Raw genomic sequence first — 27661 nt, forward strand, 5'->3', positions numbered from 1 at the left:
TAGCAGAGAGCGACGGCAAGGTGAAATGTTAAATTGGGCCGAAATTAAACTTTGAATTGGTTTTCTCCGCACGAGTGGTGCCTCGGAAACCCCCCATTATCCTTCCATGTTCCCCCAACTGCCCCTCCCAACATCAAGACCCAACTTGCAGTTACGTGGTGCTAACGAATATTTCAACGTCAACTGACAGCTCGGCAACTTGCAAGTGAATAGCCCGATTCTTGCCGTGAACCGATTATTGCGCGAGGGTATCATTTGAATTTGCCACCGCCTAGCGACGGGCTGATCGAGTTGTAATCAATACTATGCTGCGGGAGCAAAACATTCAATTGAACTCGAGTTTTCTGGATTGCTGACAAAGAGTTTTGTTTTGTAGTTGAAGAGTTTCTGCCATTGTGCTGAAGATTACTTGGTAATCCCGACAGCGGTAACGGAAAACTCGTGCGGGAATAATTTTTTTCTTTTCTATTTTTCCTTTATTCCTTCTGAATAGAATATTTGGAATGTTGCTTTGATTGATACGATTTTGACGATAAAAAATATCCAATTGATTATTGACCGAACGAAGTGAGGTCTATTTTTTAACTCGGATTTTCGTTTGTCTGTATGTATGTAACGCATTTACGGCCAAACGCCGAATTGTATGAGATTCGGCAATAATATTCCTTTTTCAACTGCGCGTCGATGTATACACAAGGTTTTTTGAAATTTTGCATTTCAAGGATAATATGAAAGGAAAATGAATTTTCTCCTTACTCTGATATTACTATACAGAGTGGGTGAAAAGTCCGAGAACGGCCTTATACCTCATAAAGAAAGGTAATTTGACGGTGGGTGTGATTGGGGATCTCGATTGGTGAGGAGACCTCAAATAACAATACTGCCTCTAGGATCACACAGATCATAGTCATACACAAATCTGTGACTTCATTGACGAGGCTTCAAGGAGGGCTATAAAAGTTGCATCAAGCAGATCACAAGGCCATACTTTGGCTCATCAATTCGAATTCACATTTTTGTGGATATGTATTCTCTTTGCGCTTTAATGCTACCTACAAATACAATATATATACAGCTACATGAGATAACTGAGAAGCATGATTTTTGTCAAGCATCCAGTGTTTTTCGTTTATCATAAGAATTCCAATAATATACGGTCAAATGAATTATTACCAGTAAAACTTGAATGTAATTCCAACTTTTTCTCCATAGCTTACATTTTGATTACCCAATAGCAAAAAATATCAACTTCAGAAAGCATGTCAGTGTTGGCATAATTTTTGTTGCATTGTGATGATTAGCGTATACTAGAGAAGTTCGTTGAACTCAATACTCTTCCTCTTCAAACTACTGGAGTACTTTGACATACATCATAGTTAAAGTATCCCTGTCAAGCTACTTGCTTCAAATCAAGCCCAATCTACAATCTTGGAAACTTGGTTATTGATGATGCAAGCAAGTGGCTAAGACCAGTACTGATCAAGTTATTAGCGATGAACTTATTGCGATAAATTCAAAGATTAACTCTCATAAATCCTAGTACAATTATCGTTGGTTACTTTTCTGTTACAAGTTACATGCAATCAAATATCTAATACATTTGTGTAGTTCATGGAATTGATCTAAGCAAGATTTTTCATCTAGTGCTGTCAAATCTTCGAGAAATTACAGTCCAAAAATCATCTCAAACTTGCTTGCCACAACACACTCACAATGTTATTCTGTGGAAAACTTGGATCTATTCAGGACACAGAGAAATGAGATCTTGATGCCAAGAAGCGAGCAACACACGCCCGAATACGACGTCATGTCTCTGTTTGCCGCCGCAAACGAACACTATTGTTCGGTAAAGAGTTGTGAAAATTCAAAATTTTCCACAGAATCTAATCCAATAAAAGCTGAGCGAGCTGTGAGGGTGAGAAGGACGCCGCCGGTGAGGTGTGTAGCGCGCATGCGTGGATCTTGGCAGGCTCCGCGCTCCGGCAAGTTGACAAGGAGAGTTCCGAATTCAGTGCTTCACCGGCGTTACTCCTCAGTGCATGTCTTGCACTTTACTTCCGGCCAGTTGTTTTCAACAGTAAATCTTGACGCTCATCAAATTTGATTGTCAATCACCCAGTGAAAACGTGTTAGACATTGAACAATCTACCGTACCTTTACCTTATTATTTGCATACTTCATTAATTTTATTCTGTGTGTAATAATTGCGTAATACGAGTGTTAGACTTCTGTGTTTTTATGATGTAAACTGTTTTACTTGATGCAAAACATCTTCTTCAGTGCCGAAATGATGGATTCCTCATGCTCCAAGTTGGTTTTGAGCGTATGGCTCTTACTCTTCTACATACATGGTATGTTCCTAGAAGACAAAGCATTTTTGATGTGGCATGTGATATGAAAAGTGGATTTGCTATCTTAGATTGATATTTTTCAATGATATTAAATAGACACGCTTGAAATATACGACTGCTCTGAACACACAAAGGTACAGATAAGCGTTACTGGAACAAGAAACAAATTTCCAATCATTCGGATTTGGGTATAATCGTCTTCATATATTGAAGTTACAGTCACATTCGTCTCAAATATCATTGGAAATAGGACGACAATCCAATTAATGACATTCCTATCCAATAAATGTCACAGCATAAACGTTTCATCGTTCTATTTCGAATCCTATCAGCTAATGTTAACGGACAATACAGAGAGTAGAAGTCTTTTCTAAACTAGATATTTCAGTACTAGATCGTACCTAGACGATCAAGACAAAATTAAAATTGGTATCTTGTAGTATGGAGCTTAGGAATGACATCCAGACATGATATATAATTGAATCACGAGATGATACTGTACTCCACAAGTAACAAAGGCTTCTTATTATAGATATCAAACTGTATGTTAAATAGATGAAATAAAGGATAGGTAGAGATAATGCACATAAACCGGAATTTCCAAAATTGTGATTCTCATTACTACAGTAAGCTATCACACACAGCTGTTTCTTCTTGGAATTTGGGAGGGGTGAATTGAATACAGTTGGATTTACGAGATTGTAAAAAGACAGAACATTGAGTAGAAAAGCACAAAGCCTATAGTATAGTGTTGTGCATTGATACCTCAAATGCTTAAGGGGTGGAAAAGGAATACACGTACATCAAACTCAAACAACGCTCTCCTGAAAAATGTTCTCTCTCTGTCCATGTGAATTTCTATCCTGAGCCCTCCAATTGAATCGCTCAAACTATGAATTTCTCGAGGAAATTGATAAAATGGAACTGATATTCTGAAGGATGTAAATAGAACTCACAGAGGAATAGTAGTTTGATGGAATGGATGAGGTTTGAACTCCGAAAAAAGGGAAACCAGCACTTGATGATAAAACATTAGATGGGGAAAGAAATTGCAAGAGTTTCCTCGTACCTTCCTCAAAAATGTGCAACGTAATATTGATAATGGTATTGAGTGTATGCTGTATGAGATCAAAATGTTATCAATATTTGATGTAGGTTTCTGGTGGACAATTTTTCATATTGAATCCTAAAATTGATTGAAATTTATTTTTATTAAATGGAAACGACTTGGTATTCATAAAATCACTAATTAATTTGAACAATTTGAGATACTAGTTGTTACACTCGGTTGTTACACTATTATCAGCTCCATCAAACAATAACAAGTAATTCTCATTCAATATGGATATAAGCCACAAAATCAACACCACAACAACACAGAGAGATCTTCTCATAAGATACGATCTTCTTTTCGAAGAAATGTCTGTGGTATATCGTTAAAATTTTGCGTGAGGCAAATGCTTTTTTGACGTAGAAGTACCTTCCATTCAGTCTCCAATTTCCTGCTTATATTATTCCAAATTATCGAATTCCCATTCAAGTGAGCGATAAAAGTATCCTTGCTTAGCTTGCAGAGGGTATTAATTTACTAGTTGAATTACATTTAACAAGCTCTCTCAACAAAAACAGTGAGGGATTTTGTGGCTCAATGTGGATACGCGAGTAAAGCTTCATGCCAAGATCTTGGAACTACTTATTTCGAATATTGCTACCTCCAAGGCTTTCATGGAAATAATTTGATTTTGAAGGTTAAAATGATTATGAACGCGATTCTATTGTAAGGAATTGAAATTTTAAATCCATTTTGTAGAAAAAATAAATAATTCTGATCTAGTACATTATGAATTGTACATAAATAGTACGTGGGTACAATATTGAATTAAGATAATACATTTTAAGAGTCATAGATATAAAACTTTTTTCACGAATCTATCTATTTTTATTTAGTTACTGAATATCCATGCGTGAAGTCACCAGAAGCAGTCATGTAATATTCTAAGGTAAATCTTTTTTCATGATGATGATGATGATGATGATGAGGAGGAGGAGGAGGATGATACTGATGGTGAAGATTTTTTAAATGATCAATTTCCAATTCACAAATAAATCATGTCTATCTGACAAGTTTGTGAGAAAGGCTGCATATTGTTTTGAAGTATAGCATGATAATTCAAATCTCAAAACAAGTTCTATCTCTCCTTATAATTTGGCTGAACTTGATACTTCATGGGGTACGAAAGTATTAAATTCAACGTATGTACAATGACGTCATCGCACAAACGTCAGACTCGTTCATTGTTTCTCCTTGTATTGGTTTTGTTGTATTACATAATTTTACGGCAACCATGATGTTATTCGAATCGATGATCTACCAAGGACATAGACCATAGATATTTATCCATCCATACATCATTCGAAATTACACAAATCAAAAGCATGAATAGGAAAAATTAAAAAAATATGTTGAAGATATTCAAGTATTCCAGCTTCATCAAAATTTCACTTATTCAGCGAACAGAGGTTTCTACAAAAAATAGAACTGAATTTCTATAATTTCTCATCTACAAAAAGTGAAGGTGGAATACGATGACAAGATAGAAAAATGACACTACACCGTTCTGGAAATAATAATGATTCAGGACCCTAGATTAAGAGAATTCCTTTTTGCTGCCATTAATATTAAGATCTCAGGAATGCTATTTGTGAATCTCACTAATTAAAATCCATTTAAATAAAACAGGAGAGAAAAATTACGTGGGAGAATATTAGACTTTGATCTCTGCAGTGGAAAATCTCGGTATTTTCATTCATATTTTTCTCTTGGCCGAAATTTGATGAACGTAGACAGGGCTTGTTAAGTTCAAAGTGGGACTAGGGAATTCTCGCATCTAATCAGAAAACTCGAGAGTTTACGAGCTAAAAGTTTTAGTATCTATTATTACTTAATAACATTCAGTGAGACCAAGTAAGCTTCTACTCATCTAATATAAGAGATTACTTTGGTCTCGTATATTTTCGCTGGCGAAAAGAAATCCCTCTGAAAAGTTCAGCAGGAGGTGGTTCATGGGAGAATCTTCGCTCGGCTCGTGTAAATTATTGAATGTAGGGAGAATAAATTGAAAACTTTTCCTGTGACGAAACTTCAACAAGTTCCCAATTGGAAAATATTATCATGGATGAATAATCAATTACATTTTGAAACAAATAGATATGAAGTTTATCATAAAAGCCTACATATTCAATACTTTACTTGTATTTTCTCGTGCTAGCAGCTAGAGCTTTACATGATTATACAATTGATAATACTTGGAACTTGAAATTTGTTTAGTGATTCTTAAAGTTGGCTGAAGTTGAAGTCGAAATAACATAATAGTGATTTGTGGAAATCGGATTACTAAATTTGATCCCATTTTTCCACTCGATTAGACCTTTTTATTTGTGATATAAATTAATGTCTTATTTCGAATATTATCTTGCTTCTGATATTACATTACAAATTTATCACGTTATTAGTTTATAATACAGCGTATATGAAGTGTATGGAGAAATAGTATAATAAATAAATCTTCCTAATTTTGAGTTTAACATTGATAGTCAACTACTGTCAGATCAAAAGCTATTCAGTCAACTGACTTAAGTATGACATAATATTGAAAATTTACATAAATTTGATTAAAAGTTCAAGCTATTTCAACCGCAACAAGAAATAATCTCCATCTATCAATAATTGATCTTTAAAAAACGTTCAATATTATACTTTCATCTCGAATAAAGTCTTAGCCCATAATAAAGGTTCGTATTGCTTTCATTTTAATTAGAACCGTACCATAAATTCTCTCCAAAATCAGTTTACTCTGATGCTCATTTATATGCAGAATGAAAAAATATCTCCAACGTTTTCTGTGATGAAGGTCTTTTGATGGAATGGATACGTCCACGGATATGTCCAGATAATGAACTTCGGGTCACATCATAATGCGAATTTAACAATAAGAGTAGACTTTGATCATATTTATGATTTTTGCAGCTTGAGCTCCCGGATTTCCGAGCGCAAGGGGAGCTGGAATTTCTAATTAATTCCTCCAGCAGAGTTTCAGGATAATCCTTTGATAGAATACGTTCCAGCACATTCCATTCTGATTCCTATCATAATTACAAAAAGGGCGGTTGGGCTGACTCACTGGTTTGATATTTCATAGGCTTGCGTCACGATATTTGGTAGAAATCAAGCGATCTGAATCTGTAAATCCATTCATTATTTATCCATCGATATCGTTGACTATCGAAACTAGCCATTATTTACATACAAGTTCAAGCTCCGAAACACTCCAATCATTCTTATACCTCATTTTTTAATTAGGCTATCCGAAGCTAAACTAATATAGAAACCAATTCGTACCCACTTATCTCAAATGGAAACATTGTTGTTGTAACTCGTTCAATAAGAATATGAAGGTGGATTTAACAGTTCGGATATGTGATTTTTTCAACGCAAACATTTATCACATTGCAGAACTATTTCCACAGTTTTTTTATGAGTACCGTACAGGTTAGTCTGAAGTTCATGAATTTTGCATGTTGAACATGTCATCAGAGTAGAGGTGAGCTACATCGCTTCTCTATTCATGTGAAAATTCATCATTTTCAATTTTATTATTGAACGAAAATCCAAATTAAATGCTGTAATTCACCCCGAAGACTTCTATTATTGCAAATATTGACAACAGGGTAAACAGCTAGATGAAAATTCGATGAGCGCTACTATTAAAAAAATATTTGTCAGCCCGGGAATCGAGCCCAGTACCTCCTAATTGCCGGTCAGGAATGCTTACCCTTACACCAAACTGACAATCTCTTTTTTGAATAGTAGCGCTCATCGAATTTCCATCTAGCTGTTTACCCTGTTGTCAATATTTGCAGTAGGAGTAGCAGAAGTCTTCGAGGTGAATTACAGCATTTAATTTGGGCTTTCGTTTAGTAATGAAATTGTTGATTCATTAGCATTTGAATAATTGCAACATCTCAGTAATTTCCATCTGTAGACTTCCATCATCATTTCCATTTTTTCCATTCTCATTCTTGACCTCAACGATTTCAGAAGTTAGTTTTATGATTGTCTACGAAAGGGGTCATCTATTTTCTATTTGAAATAGAATCAGAGATCAGTGGGCACGAATGATTATTTTCCTGATCCTGGTCATTATTCTAATTGAGAAATAGTTTTTTTGCACTTAATGATGATATCTTGGATGAGAAGAATGAGTAATGCTTGCCAATTACATTAAAATACATATATGGGTCAGGACGAGCAAACCAGAGCAACTTCCCTCCTTGTTCCACATGCCAGATATGTGTGATATATTTACAATTATACTTTGAAAGATTGGCTATGGGTAGGCATTCACGATCTGGCTTTTTGGAACTGCGGATGATGTCACAAAGTACGCTCCCACGGACTGAACCATCACATTGTTCCAATGAAAAACAGCCAAGATGTGTACAGTGCAATAAAAATGATCGTATGACATGTGAGATAACTGTAGGTGACTGAGGCATATAATACACATTGATTTGTGGCCGTTCACTCAAAGAAAAAAAATTGCATACAGATATCACTATTACTTTATTTCTGTTAAAATGTGTATGATCATTTTCAATCAATTTATTCCATCCATCTTGAATATTGAATCTTATAGTTTACCATCTCTATTGATGCTATCGTCTATGAGTTCTATTCAGATAGACTGATTTTAATTCATATTGCAATAATATAATCGATTAATAACAACATTATATTTTCCAAATTATATCACAATATTCTAATTACATGTATTGTAATCAACGATTTTGAAGATAAATATGACAACTTTCAGCTACAATATTATGAGTGCACAAGTGCTTTTACAGCACTCTATAAGTGGTAGGAATATACTCTACAGCTCAAAAATCTCTTAAAAGCTCTTAAAAATCTGGTGGGCTATGCGATAATTGTAGAATTGAAAGGAATTATAGTTCATAGATGATTGATTCTCTATTCTCTAGAAGTATATATTCATATAATTGCAATTATTTTCACAAAACATGCGAGGAATCCTCTCGAATAAAATAATAATGCTACCGAATAAATCTCAAAATCACACCCTAACCAACTCTCAGTTATGGATTAAGAACAACTCAAATTAATTTGATTGAATCATCATTAGCATTTATGTTGATGAGCTCCAGTGTCGCAAAGTTAATTTCTGTAATCTCTCATCACTTTTTAAGCCTCTGATTACATTCTGTAATAGCTCATCTCTGAGTTCTTATACAGTGGAAAATTGAGCTGACAAGGATTAGTGCGACTGATTGTTGATGAGTTGTTAATCGATTGAAAACCTTCAATGCAAATCTCAGCTACAGTCAAGTCTCATCCCAGTTCCACAAAACTTGTAGAATTGTGTTTTACTCTTTAAGCTTTCATATGAATGTTGGTTCATATAGCTTGGTGTTTTATTTAGTTGGCTTGAATGACAGTGTATTTTTATCATGCAGAATATTTTTTAAGAGTCACTGTTTATGTGAACTCTTCATGTTTAAAGAAAATATAGGTGTAAGTAGCCTATCTCTTCTCGAATTATGTAGGAAACGAGCAGGTGTTACCCCGCTTCGCAAGGGTCTGTAAATAGCACAAACAGATAGCATTCAGTTCAATAGTTTCTTGCTAATATCGAAGGTATCAACAACTGCAATAATTTACTATAGAAAAACTATTTAATAGGGCTTCTATATCTTATGTAAACTTTGTATTAAAAATCGAATACATTTTTTCAAATTAATAACATACATAAGTTCATTGACTAATAGAAATGAAAGTGAGTCTATTCATAAACATCCTTCTTAGATAAAGAATCTTTAATCCTGAATGTACTGGCGCGTTTCTTGTGGCATTACTACTGGCGCGGAGGTCCGATACACCATCATTAATTCTATTTCTTGAATAGCATTGAATAAAAAAAAAATTCCCCAAATAAGATTGTTTATCTCCAACTTGTGAATGTTGCGAATTGATTCACGATAGCTGGAAAGTGAATAAACTATGATAATTATCAATATTGATAGATTTTTTTCCTCGAGTAGCTTGATTGAGAGAGCACGTCTTAGCTTTAAACCCAAATAATGTACTTTCTTCAACCTTGAGCACTCATAAAATGTTCAATACCTACAATACGTAACTTATACGAAAAACGATCCTATACGCTGGACTTTTAAGATAATCAGATGTCTCGCTGTAGGCCTGGTATCCTCTTGTAGTGTAAAGGAGTCTTTTTTTATTAATGCTGAACGTATGGATTACGTGTGATATTGTAATATTCGTTCATATACAATGACATTTTAATACTGTTGTTTGTACTTCCCAAATTACAGTTCACAGTTAATAATGATGATTTTTTTTTAATTATTCAACATGGTCATATTCAGTTTATATTTCAATTCATGCTCACACACTCTCTTCGGCCGTATCTCATCATGCTTATGTTCAGGTTTCTTCTACTCTCTTTCTTGTCTTGTTTTTGGATGTTGAATAATCACTTCCTGATTCGTATCTTATCAGAGTTTTTACTGGAAAATTACTCCAACTATTTTAGAATTGTTAATCTTCCCCCTTACACTGAAGCCAAAGAAAACAGCGTTTCTACTGCCGGACAGAAATTAAAGTTGTTGAAGAAGTCAAGAGCTAGTCCAGCCAAGTGTTGATACAGCTGAGAAAGAGAGTACATATTCCGGGGCTAATGAACTGTAAAAAGGATGAAATCAAGTTGGAGCAGTAATTAGAAGACAAAAGCTTAATTGTAACTGCCGCTCCAGTTCTCTTCATATTCGTGGATCTCTCTCCTCGCATACGTAATGAGGGTGGATTTCATTTACCTCGTGGGCTTACAAAAACTTCTAATTAGACCGTATCTGTTCGTTTAATTTACCGGCCGCAATCGGCTCCAATCAACATTGCATCCTGGCTAATGATAATATGTACGTTTGAAATTAGTTCAATATTTTCTCAGCTGCCATACCAATCTGTATTTCTCATCGTACTTATTGATGTACCTTTTGTAATAGCCTCCATTGTTGGTGTTATTGATAACACGATAACAAAGTCGTCGTCGTTCATGGAAAAACATGATTTCTGAACTTGTTAATAATAATCACAGACACTGTTGTTCTTGTCATTATACAAACCATGAATTACATAATTATATGAAGTGGATGGCAACATATCCTTCATCATACCAATATGTGCCACTTTAATTCTATTTAGATTGATGCTGGTTTGATTTTTCAATACGGTTCAGTTGTTGTATTGAAGATTCCATTTGAACGCTTGCTATCTATAGAAAATATTGTCCATTTTCTGTAAATTGTAGAATATTGATGAGTTTTCAGGCCATACCACGTATGAAGGATAAATTTGAATTGAATCAATGAAACCTGATTGATCAACCAAGCTCCATTGCTTCAAACATTTATATCTAAATCTATATACTGTTGTATGACCTAGTTTAGAATTGCTGCTGACTCACTCTACTGTACAATAGAAGTTAAACACAACTCTGCCCTATTTTTTCTTAGACAGGGGGAAAAGTAATAATTAAATTGTTCTGATTTCCATATTTTATTACTGTATGCTACTTGTTCGTGAGTGACATTGGCAAGTATCAATCAAGCTAATTGAATGGAATAAATACCGTAAGTTGAAATAAATTGAAATTATAAAGGTAGTGCATTTTTTATGTTGTGTGGTCGATCAATATTGTCGAATGAATGGATAGAACATCCTTGATTATATGGAGTTAGAACTTCAAATTACACTTCTACATTCGTATTAATTCACAATTCACGAGCCACGACATAATGTAAAACATGATGTGACAATGAGAGACATCCCCATCAAACGCCCAGTGATTAGTGTGACCAGATCAATTATTATTGTCGAGTTGTAGATTCAGAAAAATTGCTGCCTCACTTGAGTCTGTTGCCAAATGCTAATTACGTAGAGCTATTCGTTTTTGCAAGTCAAATGCAATAGTTCAGAATAAATCGAACAACAAATTAATACAGAAAACGTTATGAATGATGATGTTGTGCGTGAATGATCTCGGAAAATGGTGCACGTCAGTTAAAATACGTCTGTTGGAATTTGAAAAAAGGAAAGAAAATTGTTGATTGAGAAAAAATGACTTCCGAAATCGTCGTGATGCATGTCAACTCGGATTCACAGTGCCCGTGCAACCAAACGTCTTCTCCAGCAAATCAAAAGGGATAATTTCGATCACCCCCTATACAAACCTGACTTGACCACTAGTAACTTATATCCCCTCCCCAAACTCAAGACATGACTTTGAGAGCAGAGCTTCCATACCAACAAGGAGCTCCAAAACAACGTCACAGCCCACTCAACCTCATTTGGCATCAGAATTTTATGGAGAAGGTTCTGGTAGGCTGCTTCACTGTGATAAATAATTTCTCAACCTTCACGGCAATTATGTTGAAAAATAATTATAAGATTTTGGTGAAAAAAGTATTCTTTCATATTCATTCGTGCTTCATTTATCACCAATCGGAGGTTGAAAAAATGACCCTCTTAATATCTCTTGGAACCACTTCTCGGAATGTGGTTTTTCGAGAATAACTGCACAGTCGCGAATGAGGTACAGATGAAATAATAACTGTGCGGGGCTTTGTTGGTGTTTTTGGTGGTGGGGGAGGGTAGCGCTTGGCTGGGCTGCCTGGAAAGAGGCACTCGCCTTTTGGGGCGCTGCACGAGTTCACATCAAATTTCTCGCGAGACAAGAGAGGCTCAGAATTTTCGACAAGGCTGAGATAACGTGAGCGTGCGTGCCGCAGATATAAAATAGAGCTGTTTTCCGAGACTAGTTGTTGCTAGGTGCATGAGAGAGAAAGACAGTGTGAGTGAGAGAGGAGCCTAGGGAACTGGCGTGCAATTTACCGCTTTGACATGGAGAGTGTACCATAAAAAACACAAACTTCAACAAGAGCGAGACACACGCCAGTGTGTTTTACAGCCGGCTAATTTATTCTGAACGGATCACACAATGTAGCTGTGACTCTGATCTGTCTCTCGACGTGTATTTCCCGTTCACTGCAATATAAAACACCGACTGAAATTAATTTTTCTGACGAAACAGACTTCTTGGCTCATGGCGAAATCCGATACCGTAATATAATCCCACGCTGCAATCAATTTGCATCACTTTCCTCCATCAGCTGTTTCAAATTGGAAAACGCTTGATGGAACCTTCACCATGTAATCTGATATTGTTTTCCAAAGTTCTATAATAATACAATCATTCAGCATCCAAGTTTGAGAATGATTGGAACTCAAACATTATAATTACAATCCGATTGATACAATATTACTGTAGTATCAAGGATGTACGCTGTGATCAGTGAGTATATCATTATATAATTATATAGTCATTATTACAGACTGTGAGTGATCACGCCCTGTACCCTGGACGTGGAGCCCTTGAAACAGAAAAACGAAGCTTCGATACTTGAAGAAAATATTGTAAAAGCTGTGAAATTATTATAAGTTGAAAGATCACCGTTTTGGAAGTGAAAAAATGCATTCCACATTGGATAATAAATTGAATGATTAGGAGGATTCTAAACAGGAATTGAAGTTAAGTAAGGAAATAGTAACACTGTGAAATGGCAGGGAAGTTTAGTTTGTGAGTGAATGATTTGATAGAAATTAAGGATACTGGGAACATCAACCATGCTATTTTGACTTTGAAAAATGATCAAGTTACATGCACACGACCGTTCCACAATTACCTGATGAGTTTATACAATTATTGAATGACAATTAATTTGCACCTATCAATTCAATAAATTATTAATCCAATTGGTTTGCAGTTATAAATAAAAAAAGACTTAATTGCATACCATACCGTTGAATTCTAACATGCAATAGGTATTAGCACTTTTTGCAATGGAGAAGAGTCTTACCATAGGTAAGGAAAGTATTGCTTTCCGAAATAAATTAACATTATGATGTCAATTAAAACTTGATTCCACTTTTTTCAAAGTCCAAGAATCTTTACACTACAAACTTAATTCAAATTTCATCGGATGTTACAAACTCCACTCAATTTTCAATAATATTTAAGCTGATGAGCCAAAAATATGTGTTCCATTAAACGCTTCTTCAATATAATAGAAGTAGAACCATGTTCCTGTAAAGCAAGAATCTTGAATGGAATAGCTGACATATCAATTTACAAAAAACCATGTTGTTTCATGTAGATAATATGAGTTTCCACAACTTGACAATAACGTAATTGATGATAGTTAGTTTCAAGTGATATTATTAGTTTTTACTTTCCTTGCCCTATTACCATAGGTAAGGAAAGTATTGCTTTCCGAAAAAAATAAAGGTACCCCAACTTCTAAATTTCTATACGTTTCAAGGTCCCCTGAGTCCAAAAAAGTGATTTTTGGGTATTGGTCTGTATGTGTGTGTGTGTGTGTGTGTGTGTGTGTGTGTGTGTGTGTGTGTGTGTGTGTGTGTGTGTGTGTGTGTGTGTGTGTGTGTGTGTATGTGTGTGTGTATGAGTGTATGTGCGTCTGTGTACATGATATCTCATCTCCCAATCAACGGAATGACTCCAAATTTGGAACTTAAGGTCCTCACAATATAAGGATCCAACACGAACAATTTCGATCAAATGCAATTCAAGATGGCGGCTAAAATGGAAAAAATGTTGTCAAAAACAGGGTTTTTCGCGATTTTCTCGAAAACGACTCCAACGATTTTGATCAAATTCATACCTAGAATAGTCATTGATAAGCTCTATCAACTGCCACAAGTCCCATATCTGTAAAAATTTCAGGAGCTCCACCCCATCTATGCAAAGTTTGATTTTAGATTCTCAATTATCAGGCTTCAGATACAATTTAAACAAAAAAAGATTGAGCATGAGAATTTCTACAATTAATGTTCAGTCATATTTTCACCTAAAATTAAAAATAAGCTCGAAATTCGAGAAAATGTGATTATCCAATTATTGCAAACTGTTGGCAACTGTTGATTCTATTAAATGATTCACTATGAAGAGATAGCAGACCTCGTGTGTCTCCAGCGTTATTGCTCTGTCACCAGCTGGCTCAGATCTTTGAATAGTAGACTTGAGAAGCGCGGGAACACTAGCGTCAGGTGATCAATTTTCATAACGGAAAGGAAAGTTTGTGAGTGTGCCACACCAGATTTTCATCTTTTGATTCTATAACAGCTTGCCCAGGTAGCACAAGATCGTCTTTTCAACGTTGTAATGTGTTTTTTTTTGGTCGAGGTTGAATTTTTCAACCTCATGATTTCAACGGTTTTCAATGGTTTTTACAATATGTTTCATACGTGAAAAATTAAAAATATTCAACGTTATAATTTCAACGTATTTTCACCGGTTGTTACAACATGTTTTCAACGTGTAAAACTTTTGAATTTTTAACTTTCTTCAACTGTTTTTTCAATGTGTTTTCAACGTGCGAAATTTCACTGCATTTTTTTAGTTTTCCAAAAAGTCTCAATTTCTTTAATCAGGCTTTCTGATCAGTAATTAGGGTGCAGAATTGAATTTCAAACACTTTCTGCCCTATGCAAAAATCGTCTACAACTCACAATTAACGATATTATGGAGCTTTTACGCTATAGGCTTAAATCCAGCTATGGGAATTTGAATAATTTTTGCCATATTTCCAAGTTTCCCAAAAACTGTATTTTTGATGACTGATTTGAGTGTAGAAATGAATTACCAGCACATTCTGTCCTGTGCAAAAATCGTCTACAACGCACCGTTAACGATATCATGGAACTTTGCGCAAAAAAATAAATCCAGATATGAGACTTAGGATAATTTATTTTCCATATTTAAAATTCTCAAAAAAGTTGTATTTTGTACTGATTTTAGTGTAGAAGTAAATTTCCATCACATTCCTATGCAAAAATTTCCATCACATTCCCATCTGTCCTATGCAAAGATCCCGTCAGACGGGCCGTTAGCAAGCTACTGAAGTTTAAAATTTCATTAAATTATAGTAAGGAATGTTGAAAAATTTTGAAAACATCATGGACGTTTCTGTTCATTTTATCAACCTTGTCCTAGAATTTCAAATGATTCTATCCAAAATTAAGAAAGTTATATCATTTTTTTCAAATTACATTTCAGTTTATGTTTGAAATCATGCCATTTATAAAATAACACACCAAGACTTTGAAATCATTTTCAAGTTTTCAATTCAAATTCAAGCCATGGGTAGCTATTCATAAGTCCTATCAAATGACATGATTTTTTTCCTTGGAAAATTGCAGGAGCTCCATAATATTCTTGAGAAAAATGGCGGATAATTACTAAAAAAACCATGTTTTTCACGATTCTTTCAAAATAACTTGACCGATTTTTTTCAAATTCATACTCTGTATAGTTATTTATCAGCTCTATTAACTGGCATGAGTCTCCTTTCTGGGAAACTAATGGGGGGTCCACCCCATCCTTGAGAAATGGACTTTGTAACCTCCTTCTCGTGCATGAGGTAGGTAGGTAGAGCAGTTCATAAAAAGAACAAATAGTCGAGATATTTCATCTGTAGAACAGCTGTTTTGACGACTTTGAAAAAATGACGACCAAAAAAATCATTGAATTTCACAATTCACACAAAGGAAAAAGTACTCTGAAAACAATTATATATACACATATACAAAAGTCTGATCGTTGTTTCGAATATGAGCAAGGAAAGTTGTGTGAGTGTACCACACCAGATTTTTACAATATGTTTCATACGTGAAAAATTAAAAATATTCAATGTTATAATTTCAACGTATTTTCACCGGTTGTTACAACATGTTTTCAACGTGTAAAACTTTTGAATTTTTAACTTTCTTCAACTGTTTTTTCAATGTGTTTTCAACGTGCGAAATTTCACTGCATTTTTTTAGTTTTCCAAAAAGTCTCAATTTCTTTAATCAGGCTTTCTGATCAGTAATTAGGGTGCAGAATTGAATTTCAAACACTTTCTGCCCTATGCAAAAATCGTCTACAACTCACAATTAACGATATTATGGAGCTTTTACGCTATAGGCTTAAATCCAGCTATGGGAATGTGAATAATTTTTGCCATATTTCCAAGTTTCCCAAAAACTGTATTTTTGATGACTGATTTGAGTGTAGAAATGAATTACCAGCACATTCTGTCCTGTGCAAAAATCGTCTACAACGCACCGTTAACGATATCATGGAACTTTGCGCAAAAAAATAAATCCAGATATGAGACTCAGGATAATTTATTTTCCATATTTAAAATTCTCAAAAAAGTTGTATTTTGTACTGATTTTAGTGTAGAAGTAAATTTCCATCACATTCCTATGCAAAAATTTCCATCACATTCCCATCTGTCCTATGCAAAGATCCCGTCAGACGGGCCGTTAGCAAGCTACTGAAGTTTAAAATTTCATTAAATTATAGTCAGGAATGTTGAAAAATTTTGAAAACATCATGGACGTTTCTGTTCATTTTATCAACCTTGTCCTAGAATTTCAAATGATTCTATCCAAAATTAAGAAAGTTATATCATTTTTTTCAAATTACATTTCAGTTTATGTTTGAAATCATGCCATTTATAAAATAACACACCAAGACTTTGAAATCATTTTCAAGTTTTCAATTCAAAATAAATGATAACCACTTCTATTGATTTCAAGTGTCAATCACGAGTCACTCATGTGGCTTCACTTGATTACGCTTTTAATGAGTAAATTATTCTAAAAACACGAAATTTATGAATTCTGCAATATTCAAATATCGTGCAAAATTGTATTGAAGCATGCGCAATGGAACTACTCAACTCATACTGTGAGCAGTGAACTCTATACTAACGTTAGTATAGAGTTCAGTGGCTGTAATGTGTTCGTCCAGGGGGTGGAGCCGACCCATCACTCTTGCAGAGAGCTTGGAGCAAGTTCGACGCCATCTTGCGATAGGAAAAACCGGCGCTAGATTCAAATTGGGTCTTCTCTTATAGCACTGCAGTAGTAGTTGTAGTTATTCAGCGAGAAGATTATACCAGAAATACAATGGAGCCTAATTGATATTACTAGTAGTTCTGTGAACAGTAGACCTCACGCAGTATTCTAATCCACAAGTACCTGATTGAAACTATAGAGCTTATGGAAATACTTTATCCTCCTTGTGTTCGTCTTGTGATTTTTGTGATCTCTATCCATTGAATGATTGAAAGGTAAGCTACACATTTACAAATTATTTATTATATTATGTATTCATGTATATGATACATGAAACAATTTTCACTCATATAGCCTACTCTTCAGATTGTTACCTCTATAGTTTTCTGTGATTGTGTAGGCGAGCATAAAATTATTAACCCATGCTGAAAACGTTTCCTCGTGGTATAGTCTCTATTATTTACTTGTAAAGTTGAAAAAATAAACCATATTATATTACCATCTTTCATATCATCTTATTTAATATATTGAAAACATGAAGAACCCAATATATAGGGTAAACCAGCCCACGTTGGAACAATCCCACGTTGTGGGAATTAGTGAGTGTTAGGTTGGCAACATCTGTGTTTTATCAGCTGTTTATAGCCATGATTACAGACATAATAATTCCAGATGTAGCACCGGTCGTTATTAAGAAAAAAATGAAAAGTTGTATTTTGTACTGATTTTAGTGTAGAAGTAAATTTCCATCACATTCCTATGCAAAAATTTCCATCACATTCCCATCTGTCCTATGCAAAGATCCCGTCAGACGGGCCGTTAGCAAGCTACTGAAGTTTAAAATTTCATTAAATTATAGTAAGGAATGTTGAAAAATTTTGAAAACATCATGGACGTTCCTGTTCATTTTATCAACCTTGTCCTAGAATTTCAAATGATTCTATCCAAAATTAAGAAAGTTATATCATTTTTTTCAAATTACATTTCAGTTTATGTTTGAAATCATGCCATTTATAAAATAACACACCAAGACTTTGAAATCATTTTCAAGTTTTCAATTCAAAATAAATGATAACCACTTCTATTGATTTCAAGTGTCAATCACGAGTCACTCATGTGGCTTCACTTGATTACGCTTTTAATGAGTAAATTATTCTAAAAACACGAAATTTATGAATTCTGCAATATTCAAATATCGTGCAAAATTGTATTGAAGCATGCGCAATGGAACTACTCAACTCATACTGTGAGCAGTGAACTCTATACTAACGTTAGTATAGAGTTCAGTGGCTGTAATGTGTTCGTCCAGGGGGTGGAGCCGACCCATCACTCTTGCAGAGAGCTTGGAGCAAGTTCGACGCCATCTTGCGATAGGAAAAACCGGCGCTAGATTCAAATTGGGTCTTCTCTTATAGCACTGCAGTAGTAGTTTGTAGTTATTCAGCGAGAAGATTATACCAGAAATACAATGGAGCCTAATTGATATTACTAGTAGTTCTGTGAACAGTAGACCTCACGCAGTATTCTAATCCACAAGTACCTGATTGAAACTATAGAGCTTATGGAAATACTTTATCCTCCTTGTGTTCGTCTTGTGATTTTTGTGATCTCTATCCATTGAATGATTGAAAGGTAAGCTACACATTTACAAATTATTTATTATATTATGTATTCATGTATATGATACATGAAACAATTTTCACTCATATAGCCTACTCTTCAGATTGTTACCTCTATAGTTTTCTGTGATTGTGTAGGCGAGCATAAAATTATTAACCCATGCTGAAAACGTTTCCTCGTGGTATAGTCTCTATTATTTATTTGTAAAGTTGAAAAAATAAACCATATTATATTACCATCTTTCATATCATCTTATTTAATATATTGAAAACATGAAGAACCCAATATATAGGGTAAACCAGCCCACGTTGGAACAATCCCACGTTGTGGGAATTAGTGAGTGTTAGGTTGGCAACATCTGTGTTTTATCAGCTGTTTATAGCCATGATTACAGACATAATAATTCCAGATGTAGCACCGGTCGTTATTAAGAAAAAAATGAAAACATGTCTTTGTAACCTCAATGTTTTTTTTTGAGAAGAGGAATTATAATTTTCACTTCAAACATTTACCATACAATAAGGTTAGTCTCACAGCTAATATGCATTCTGTACTATTTTATGAATATTTTGACATATAGAACATTATTGCACTCTTATTTTTAATTCAGTTATTCTGTTTAAAACAAAGCCATGTCCACCTTGGACTGCCCACCTTGGGGCACTTCAATCATGATATATGCTCATATTATAACGATGAGCATTGATTCTGGATCTTATTTTACTAAATGTAAGCTACATATCAATGAAATAAATTATAAATAAATATGATATATGATTATAGCATGAAATGTAGCTTCAGAGGTAGCCATTTCAAACACACTTTGTGCACATGGCTTTTTGTAATAGTTTTTACTAAAAAAATTTTCAAATACCATAATGTATTGATACTATCAATAATTATAATAAAATGTTATAAATTAACAAAAATAATGAATTGCTTACTTTTAATCCAATATCCCAACCTGGGCAAGGGATGTCCCATCGTGGGCCGATCTTAAGCTCAGGTTGGGACACTCCCCAAAAAATTGTTTTTGCAATAAAAAAATCAATTGACGATCGATGCAGTTGACATACTCAAGGATGAAAGTGTAAGCAAATACAATAAATATAAAATTTAAAATTGTAGATTTTTTTAAAATTTTTGTCCAAGTTATAGCAGTTTGGAGTTTGGTGTCCCAACGTGGGCTGGTTTACCCCAATCTATGAACTTCAGTGTTAATAGGTAATGACATTGGGTAATACGGTGAGGCAGAACATCCATAAGGATCTCTCTGCCAATGAAAGTCATCTATGAATGAATGAATAAATTTAATAGGCCTATATTTCAATCTCAAAAATAGACTATGCTTTGATTAGTAGTCATCAACTACAAACTCTCAAGCTGAATTTTACTAAACTAGCCTAACTTGGGCTAAGTTACCAAAAACCTGCCTAGTTGGTTGTTAATTGCTTCAAATTGGTTGTTTTCAAACATTTAAATGTTTAAATGTTTAATGTTTAAATGTTTAAATGTTTAAATGTTTAAATGTTTAAATGTTTAAATGTTTAAATGTTTAAATGTTTAAATGTTTAAATGTTTAAATGTTTAAATGTTTAAATGTTTAAATGTTTAAATGTTTAATGTTTAAATGTTTAAATGTTTAAATGTTAAATGTTTAAATGTTTAAATGTTTAAATGTTTAAATGTTTAAATGTTTAAATGTTTAAATGTTTAAATGTTTAAATGTTTAAATGTTTAAATGTTTAAATGTTAAATGTTTAAATGTTTAAATGTTTAATGTTTAAATGTTTAATGTTTAAATGTTTGAATGTTAAAATGTTCAAATGTTTGAATGTTCAAATGTTTAAATGTTCAAATGATCGAATGTTCTGATGTTTAAATGTTTAAATGTTCAAATGTTTAAATGTTTAAATGTTTAAATGTTTAAATGTTCAAGTGTGTAAATGTTCAAATGTTTAAATGTGCATATGTTGCTCATCTACGGCGAAACGCGGTAATAGATTTTCATGAAATTTGACAGGTATGTTACTTTTTAAATTGCGCGTCGACGTATATACAAGGTTTTTGGAAATTTCGCATCTCAAGGATAATATCATAGCCACCTCTAATACAAGGCCGCGGCCTATGATATTGCAACGTCGCAGTGTAGGCCTAGAATCTAATACATGATTGGTTAAAAAGATCAGCTGGTATTTTTAAAATCTTTTCCACCAATCATGTATTAGATTCTAGGCCCACACTGCGATGTTGCAATATCGTAGGCCGCGGCCTTGTATTAGAGGTGGCTATGATAATATTCGAGGAAAAAGGAGCCTCCTTCATACGCCAATATTAGAGTAAAAATCAGACAATAGAATTATTCATCGTAAATCAGCTGGCAAGTGATTGCACAGATGTGTGGAGAAGCCAGTCTATTACTGTATTTGTATACGGTCTATAGTTTCAATCAAAGACCTTGAAGAGGTATGCATACCTCTTTGAGGTATGATGTATCTTTAAGCTGGGTCTACACCAAAGCTATTAACAAAATGTTAATAGCTTTATCCTTATATATCCAATAGATTGAACAGAAGTTGACAAACACACATCTTCATCATGTGTATGATAAGTTATGTTCAATCTAATATGATCTATAAGGATTGAGCTATCAACATTTTGTTGATAGCTTTGGTTTGATCGCAGCTTTAAGGTCTTTTGTTCCAATATTTTGTTTTACAGTCATGGTATTATTATGCGTGCCATTAGTATCAATATTCTCACATTCGAGAAAACTAATTTAATAGGTGATCAAAAATAAACAAACTAAATAATGCTGTAAAATTATAATATTTTCGATTGTAAAAAATTATTTTTCATCAGATAGAAAGATTATCACGGAACTGGATGAATTATATCATATGGAATACAAATTCAAACGTGAACTGAGTTTGTTAAGATTTAAAACAAGTGACATAAGGTACTTGTGGATGAGAATACTGCGTGAGGTCTACTGTTCACAGAACTACTGGTTTACAAGTTTATTTTAGAATAAAGTTCTATCTAAATTATGTGTAATAACTAACCTCATTTTCAAAACATATAGATCTCGAGCTCAGAAACCGGCCCTAAGTTAATTGAGTCCTAGTTAATCAGAAAGTTTAATCTTGAATCGGTTTTTTCAGTGCATTTACTAATCCAGTTGAACTAGTTTAGCATTAAGCTAGTAATAGAATTATTACATAGTTTATAATATCAAGAAGGCTGAATTGTAAAGGGAATTTGTTATTTGTTTACAAGCCAGAAGTAAATTGAGTTTATAAGATCATTTGTCATTTGCAATATTAATGATCTACCCATGTTCTGTAATGTGAGATGAAAGCAACAAATATATTTCTCAAATGCTAAGATACAATTACTAAGATGAAATCATATAAATATGAATCAGAACACTGATAATATAATAAACATGTTTGTAATTAGTCTCGGTTAGAGAAACATACAAGATGATCTGAGAGCTTTTCCATAATGGGATGCTATCTCAGTTCAATTAAAATCAGTTCATCGTCTGTGAGGTTGACATCTGCTATATGGATCCAATTTATGAAGGCTGGATTGCAAAGTTCCAGAGCTGGGGGGATTTGAACTGGCGATAACCAGACGAAATTCATCAGCTTAGAGCAAAGCAAAATCCTTTGTAGACATCGGTATTGGGTAGCATAGAAGTGTGCAAAAGCTAATGAGAGAATGATTTCAACAGCGAATTTCTCCCTCAAGTATCCGACTTAATCACTTCTTCTGAGTAGAGAGCTAGGAGGAAAATGCGCAGTTCGAAACGGTCCCGTAATTACTGAACGGTGTAGAAGAAGTCGTGAGGGATCAAAGGATGCTCTTCACGAATGGTCCTGGCTGGAAGAAGCACATGTGCTCAAGGGATAATCTCTTCATCAAAACTCGGCGCTCAAATCCAATCTAATGCAGTGCTTGAATGAATGTTGGTGTAGTCCTGCTCCACGAAACGATCTAGACTGACTGGTCAAAACGAGATGAGACTATTCCCCAATTTATACTAGAAAAACCACATGATGAGAGTTCGCATGACGTGAGAAAACCCGCATGATGAGAGTCCACATGATGTGAGAAAACCCGAATGATGTGAGAAATTCACATGATGTAAGTTCATCTACCTTTGAAACAAATTATATTGAAACTGTTATCTCTATGATTGTTCACTGGACAACAGGATAAGCGCTCGAACTGAAGACAATAACTTTGGATTGAACTGTAGATTAGATTAAGATCAATGATAATACAATAACTAAACAATAAATAAATAACTAGCTCACTTGCCAAAAAAGTCAATGTATCTCATGTCACACTTGACTTTATTTTTGTTGAATCATGAAATTTATCTGCCAATCAATATTTTCATTCACATCTCAGTACGGACTTCCTATGTGCTAAAAACTACCGTTTTAATACCAGTGAACAATTTCATAACAGAGTGACGTGTTTATTACAGCTGGTAAGTTTAGATGCTAAATCATATTATCACAGCATGATCTTGAATCAACATGATCTTCCCGTTCTACGTTAGCCGCTCGGCCGACAATTTCGAAAACATAGGTCTGTAAAATGGATTAATATATAATTATTATTAGCCTCCCTATTAGAATTCCTGGTCAGTAACCATCACCAATATTCACACAACATATTCCTAAAGTCTCATGCCGTTCTGTCAAGTAGTTTTCGAGCCTATAGGAAACAGACAAACAAGAAAACTAACACACAAACAGACATTCATATTTATATATGTATTTTGCCGTGCTACCAATTTTTCCTTAAACGGTTGGAATAGCATTTAACACCTATCAACCTAAGGATAGTTGTCGGCTCCAATGAAATAGATTCTTGATAAACTGTGAATGGATCTATTGCCTATGAATGAGAAATCCAGTTTTCAGAGCAAATTAACTTATAATCTTCAGATGAATTTATACAAATACACAAAGAAAAATATATCTTAAGCCTAATTATTTCAGAGTTATTACGAACTAAAATACTTATCTAGTTTACAGTTGAAACACAGTGGCTATTGGCTTGAAAATACAAACAGCTATTTAATAACAAACTAGTACACAATAAACTTGTATAAAACTCAATTTAAAACATTAATAAACGAAAATGATTTAGAGCAAAACTCCACGACAACACTTGTAGCCAGCCATGTTTTCAGAAGAAGAAAGAACAGGAAAAGCCACAAGCCAGAACAGAGAGACCTCAAAAACTCATTGTCCACGCTACAGACACGTCACCAAAAAATTATAACTTACAAGTTTAGAATTCACATTTTATATTTGTTCTCAATAAAACTTTATTTTGAAACTGTTATTTTAAATTTTTATACCTATTCTATTTAAATAAACTATTTATCTAGTAATTTGTTAACCCTGCCTCGGTGACACCATGGAACAATGCAACAAACATTTACGATAATAAATTCTCCGTCAAAAAGTTTGTCCGTCTATTGATGACTCTGACATTTACTATAAAGTTCCATAGATCTCGAATTGAAGATTCGATTCAAATGTAAGAAAAAAATGAAAACATGTCTTTGTAACCTCAATGTTTTTTTTTGAGAAGAGGAATTATAATTTTCACTTCAAACATTTACCATACAATAAGGTTAGTCTCACAGCTAATATGCATTCTGTACTATTTTATGAATATTTTGACATATAGAACATTATTGCACTCTTATTTTTAATTCAGTTATTCTGTTTAAAACAAAGCCATGTCCACCTTGGACTGCCCACCTTGGGGCACTTCAATCATGATATATGCTCATATTATAACGATGAGCATTGATTCTGGATCTTATTTTACTAAATGTAAGCTACATATCAATGAAATAAATTATAAATAAATATGATATATGATTATAGCATGAAATGTAGCTTCAGAGGTAGCCATTTCAAACACACTTTGTGCACATGGCTTTTTGTAATAGTTTTTACTAAAAAAATTTTCAAATACCATAATGTATTGATACTATCAATAATTATAATAAAATGTTATAAATTAACAAAAATAATGAATTGCTTACTTTTAATCCAATATCCCAACCTGGGCAAGGGATGTCCCATCGTGGGCCGATCTTAAGCTCAGGTTGGGACACTCCCCAAAAAATTGTTTTTGCAATAAAAAAATCAATTGACGATCGATGCAGTTGACATACTCAAGGATGAAAGTGTAAGCAAATACAATAAATATAAAATTTAAAATTGTTGATTTTATTGATGCACATTTTGGAAAACAGTCCGTTAAGGCACTCAGTATGATTTTCAGTTAAGTGTGACTCCAATATGATGACGTTAAGTGTTGGGCTGATCTGGATGCACGTAGTGTTGGGCTGATACTTGTAGTCGACTGATGCATATCAAACTCGATACAGGTGACATCTCAGTTAGCATTGCCTCATGCTTGTAGTAGACGGCTGCATTCCAAACTCGATACAGGTGACATCTCAGTTAGCATTGCTTCATGTTTGTAGTAGACGGCTGCATTCCAAATTCAATACAGAGTCACATAAATTTTGTATCATATTTGTAATTATACAATGTACATTTAAGGCTTGAAATGACAATGTAATTCGTTTTTTGGAAAAGAGATAGACGCTGCATACAGGATTAATTTAGGTGAGGATTAATTTAGGTAAGGTTTGGTTTTTTGATATTTTCAGCTTTCAAGGTTTAGAGTTCTGCATACAGGAGTAATTTAGGAGAGAATTTTTGAATCAATTCTTTCATGATACTGTGACTGTTCTTCTGAATTCAAAGTTGTGAATGTGAACATGGATGGCAATTACCTCCAGGTAATGCAGTAGTGTTGAAGTTTGAGATACAGAGTCAGCAATAAGCATTGGCATAGCTATTGGCGTATGCTTTGGTGTCGGCTTTGGCATCGGCGTTGATATTGGCATTGGCGCAGGCATTGGCATTGGCGCAGGCATTGGCATTAGCATTGGCGCAGATTTTGGCATTGGCGTAGCTATTGGCATTGGCGCAGGCATTGACATCAGCACAGGCATCGGCGTTGATTTTGGTGTTGGCATCAGCATTGGCGCAGGCATTGGCGTAGCTATTGGCATTGGTGCAGCATTGACATCAGCACAGGCATCGGCGTTGATTTTGGTGTTGGCATCAGCATTGGCGCAGATTTTGGCTTCGGCGCAGGCATCGGCGTAGATATTGGCATTGGCATCAGCACAGGCATCGGCGTAGATTTTGGCGTAGTTATTGGTGTTGACATGTGCATAGTTATTGGCGTTGGCATCAGCATTGGCGCAGATTTTGGCATCAGCATTGGCGCAGATATTGGCTTCGGCGCAGGCATCGGCGTAGATATTGGCATTGGCATCAGCACAGGCATCGGCGTAGATTTTGGCGTAGTTATTGGTGTTGATATTGGTGTTGACATTGGCGTAGTTATTGGTGTAGGCCGCAGCGTAGATTTAGGCGTAGTTATTGGTTTTGATATTGGCGTAGTTATTAGTGTAGGCCGCAGCGTAGATTTTGGCGTAGATATTGGCGTAGTTATGTCACACTAGTTCGAAAATCACCCAAATGTTCTTAACACTCTTCATGGCGTTCACTTGTTGCTGATTTTGAGATTCACATGATAACTATTTCATTGTTAATGTCTGTGCTGTACCTGTTATCTTAAAATGCTTATACACTAAAAAGAAAAACTTGATTAGGCTATCAATACAATCTAATACACATGAAAATTATTTTTAAATATTTATGAAATTCAAATTTGTTAACATCTTATTATACAGTCAGCAATACATAAATTGTGAAATATGGACATATCAATGATAAATTTAAAAAAAATTCATTTTCATCTATTCACTGTTCAAATATCAAAATTTTAATCCATTCTTCAAAATAGAAATAGAATTTCATAACACCCTGTATCATTATCAAAATTGTAAAAAACATCAGATCATCACAACAAAATTTAATTTCAATACATATTTCAATAATTTCAGACAATTGGTCTTCTATTCACAATCATTTCATAATATATCTGCATTTCATTATCATTTAATATAACATTTCATTTATAGCAAGTTCATTTCACATTTATGATTTATCATTCAGGGTTTCAAAATTATTTAGTTTTGATTTTGTTCAAAAATTGTATAAAAAGCAAATTATTTAATATTGTTAATCATCGTTTGTTGGATACTATAGTTTATTTCGACTCTTCAATGTTCTTAACACAAACTACATTTCATGACAAAACTTTACTATCAATCATTAAACAAGAAACCATTCAAAACATCAATAATATTTTGCTTCAAAGGCAAACAATATTCATAATTGATCATTATTTTGCATCTATGGCAATCAACATAAGTAATCAACACAAAAAATATTATCTCATTACTGCCTCTCTAAGTCATAACCTCTGTTATTCCTTCTTTAGGCAATAATGGGTTTCCATCTCAAAAAACAATCACATACCAGCAAAATTCTAATCAACAAACCCCACTAAAAATTCTACATTCACTCCAGCATCCATTTCAAACGATAATCAATCATATCAAAATTTATAGAACAAACAAATTTAAAAATTTTGAAAAAGATATCAATCACAAAAAACTTATTTCAATTAATAATATAACAAA

At 34.0% G+C, this 27661-nt stretch overlaps 1 protein-coding gene across 1 annotated transcript in view; it reads left to right on the top strand.

Annotated features, from left to right (window-relative positions):
* The first annotated feature begins 1995 nt into the window (after positions 1–1995).
* LOC111060340 overlaps positions 1996–27661 on the top strand; it is a 165643-nt gene continuing 139977 nt past the window's right edge. Inside the window, exon 1 of the mRNA XM_039436170.1 lies at positions 1996–2351. Coding sequence (XP_039292104.1) covers positions 2261–2351 — 91 coding nt within the window. The 5' untranslated portion in view covers positions 1996–2260. The remainder of the gene's footprint in view (positions 2352–27661) is intronic.

Source organism: Nilaparvata lugens, chromosome 1, assembly GCF_014356525.2.
Source record: "Nilaparvata lugens isolate BPH chromosome 1, ASM1435652v1, whole genome shotgun sequence".
NCBI lineage: Eukaryota > Metazoa > Arthropoda > Insecta > Hemiptera > Delphacidae > Nilaparvata > Nilaparvata lugens.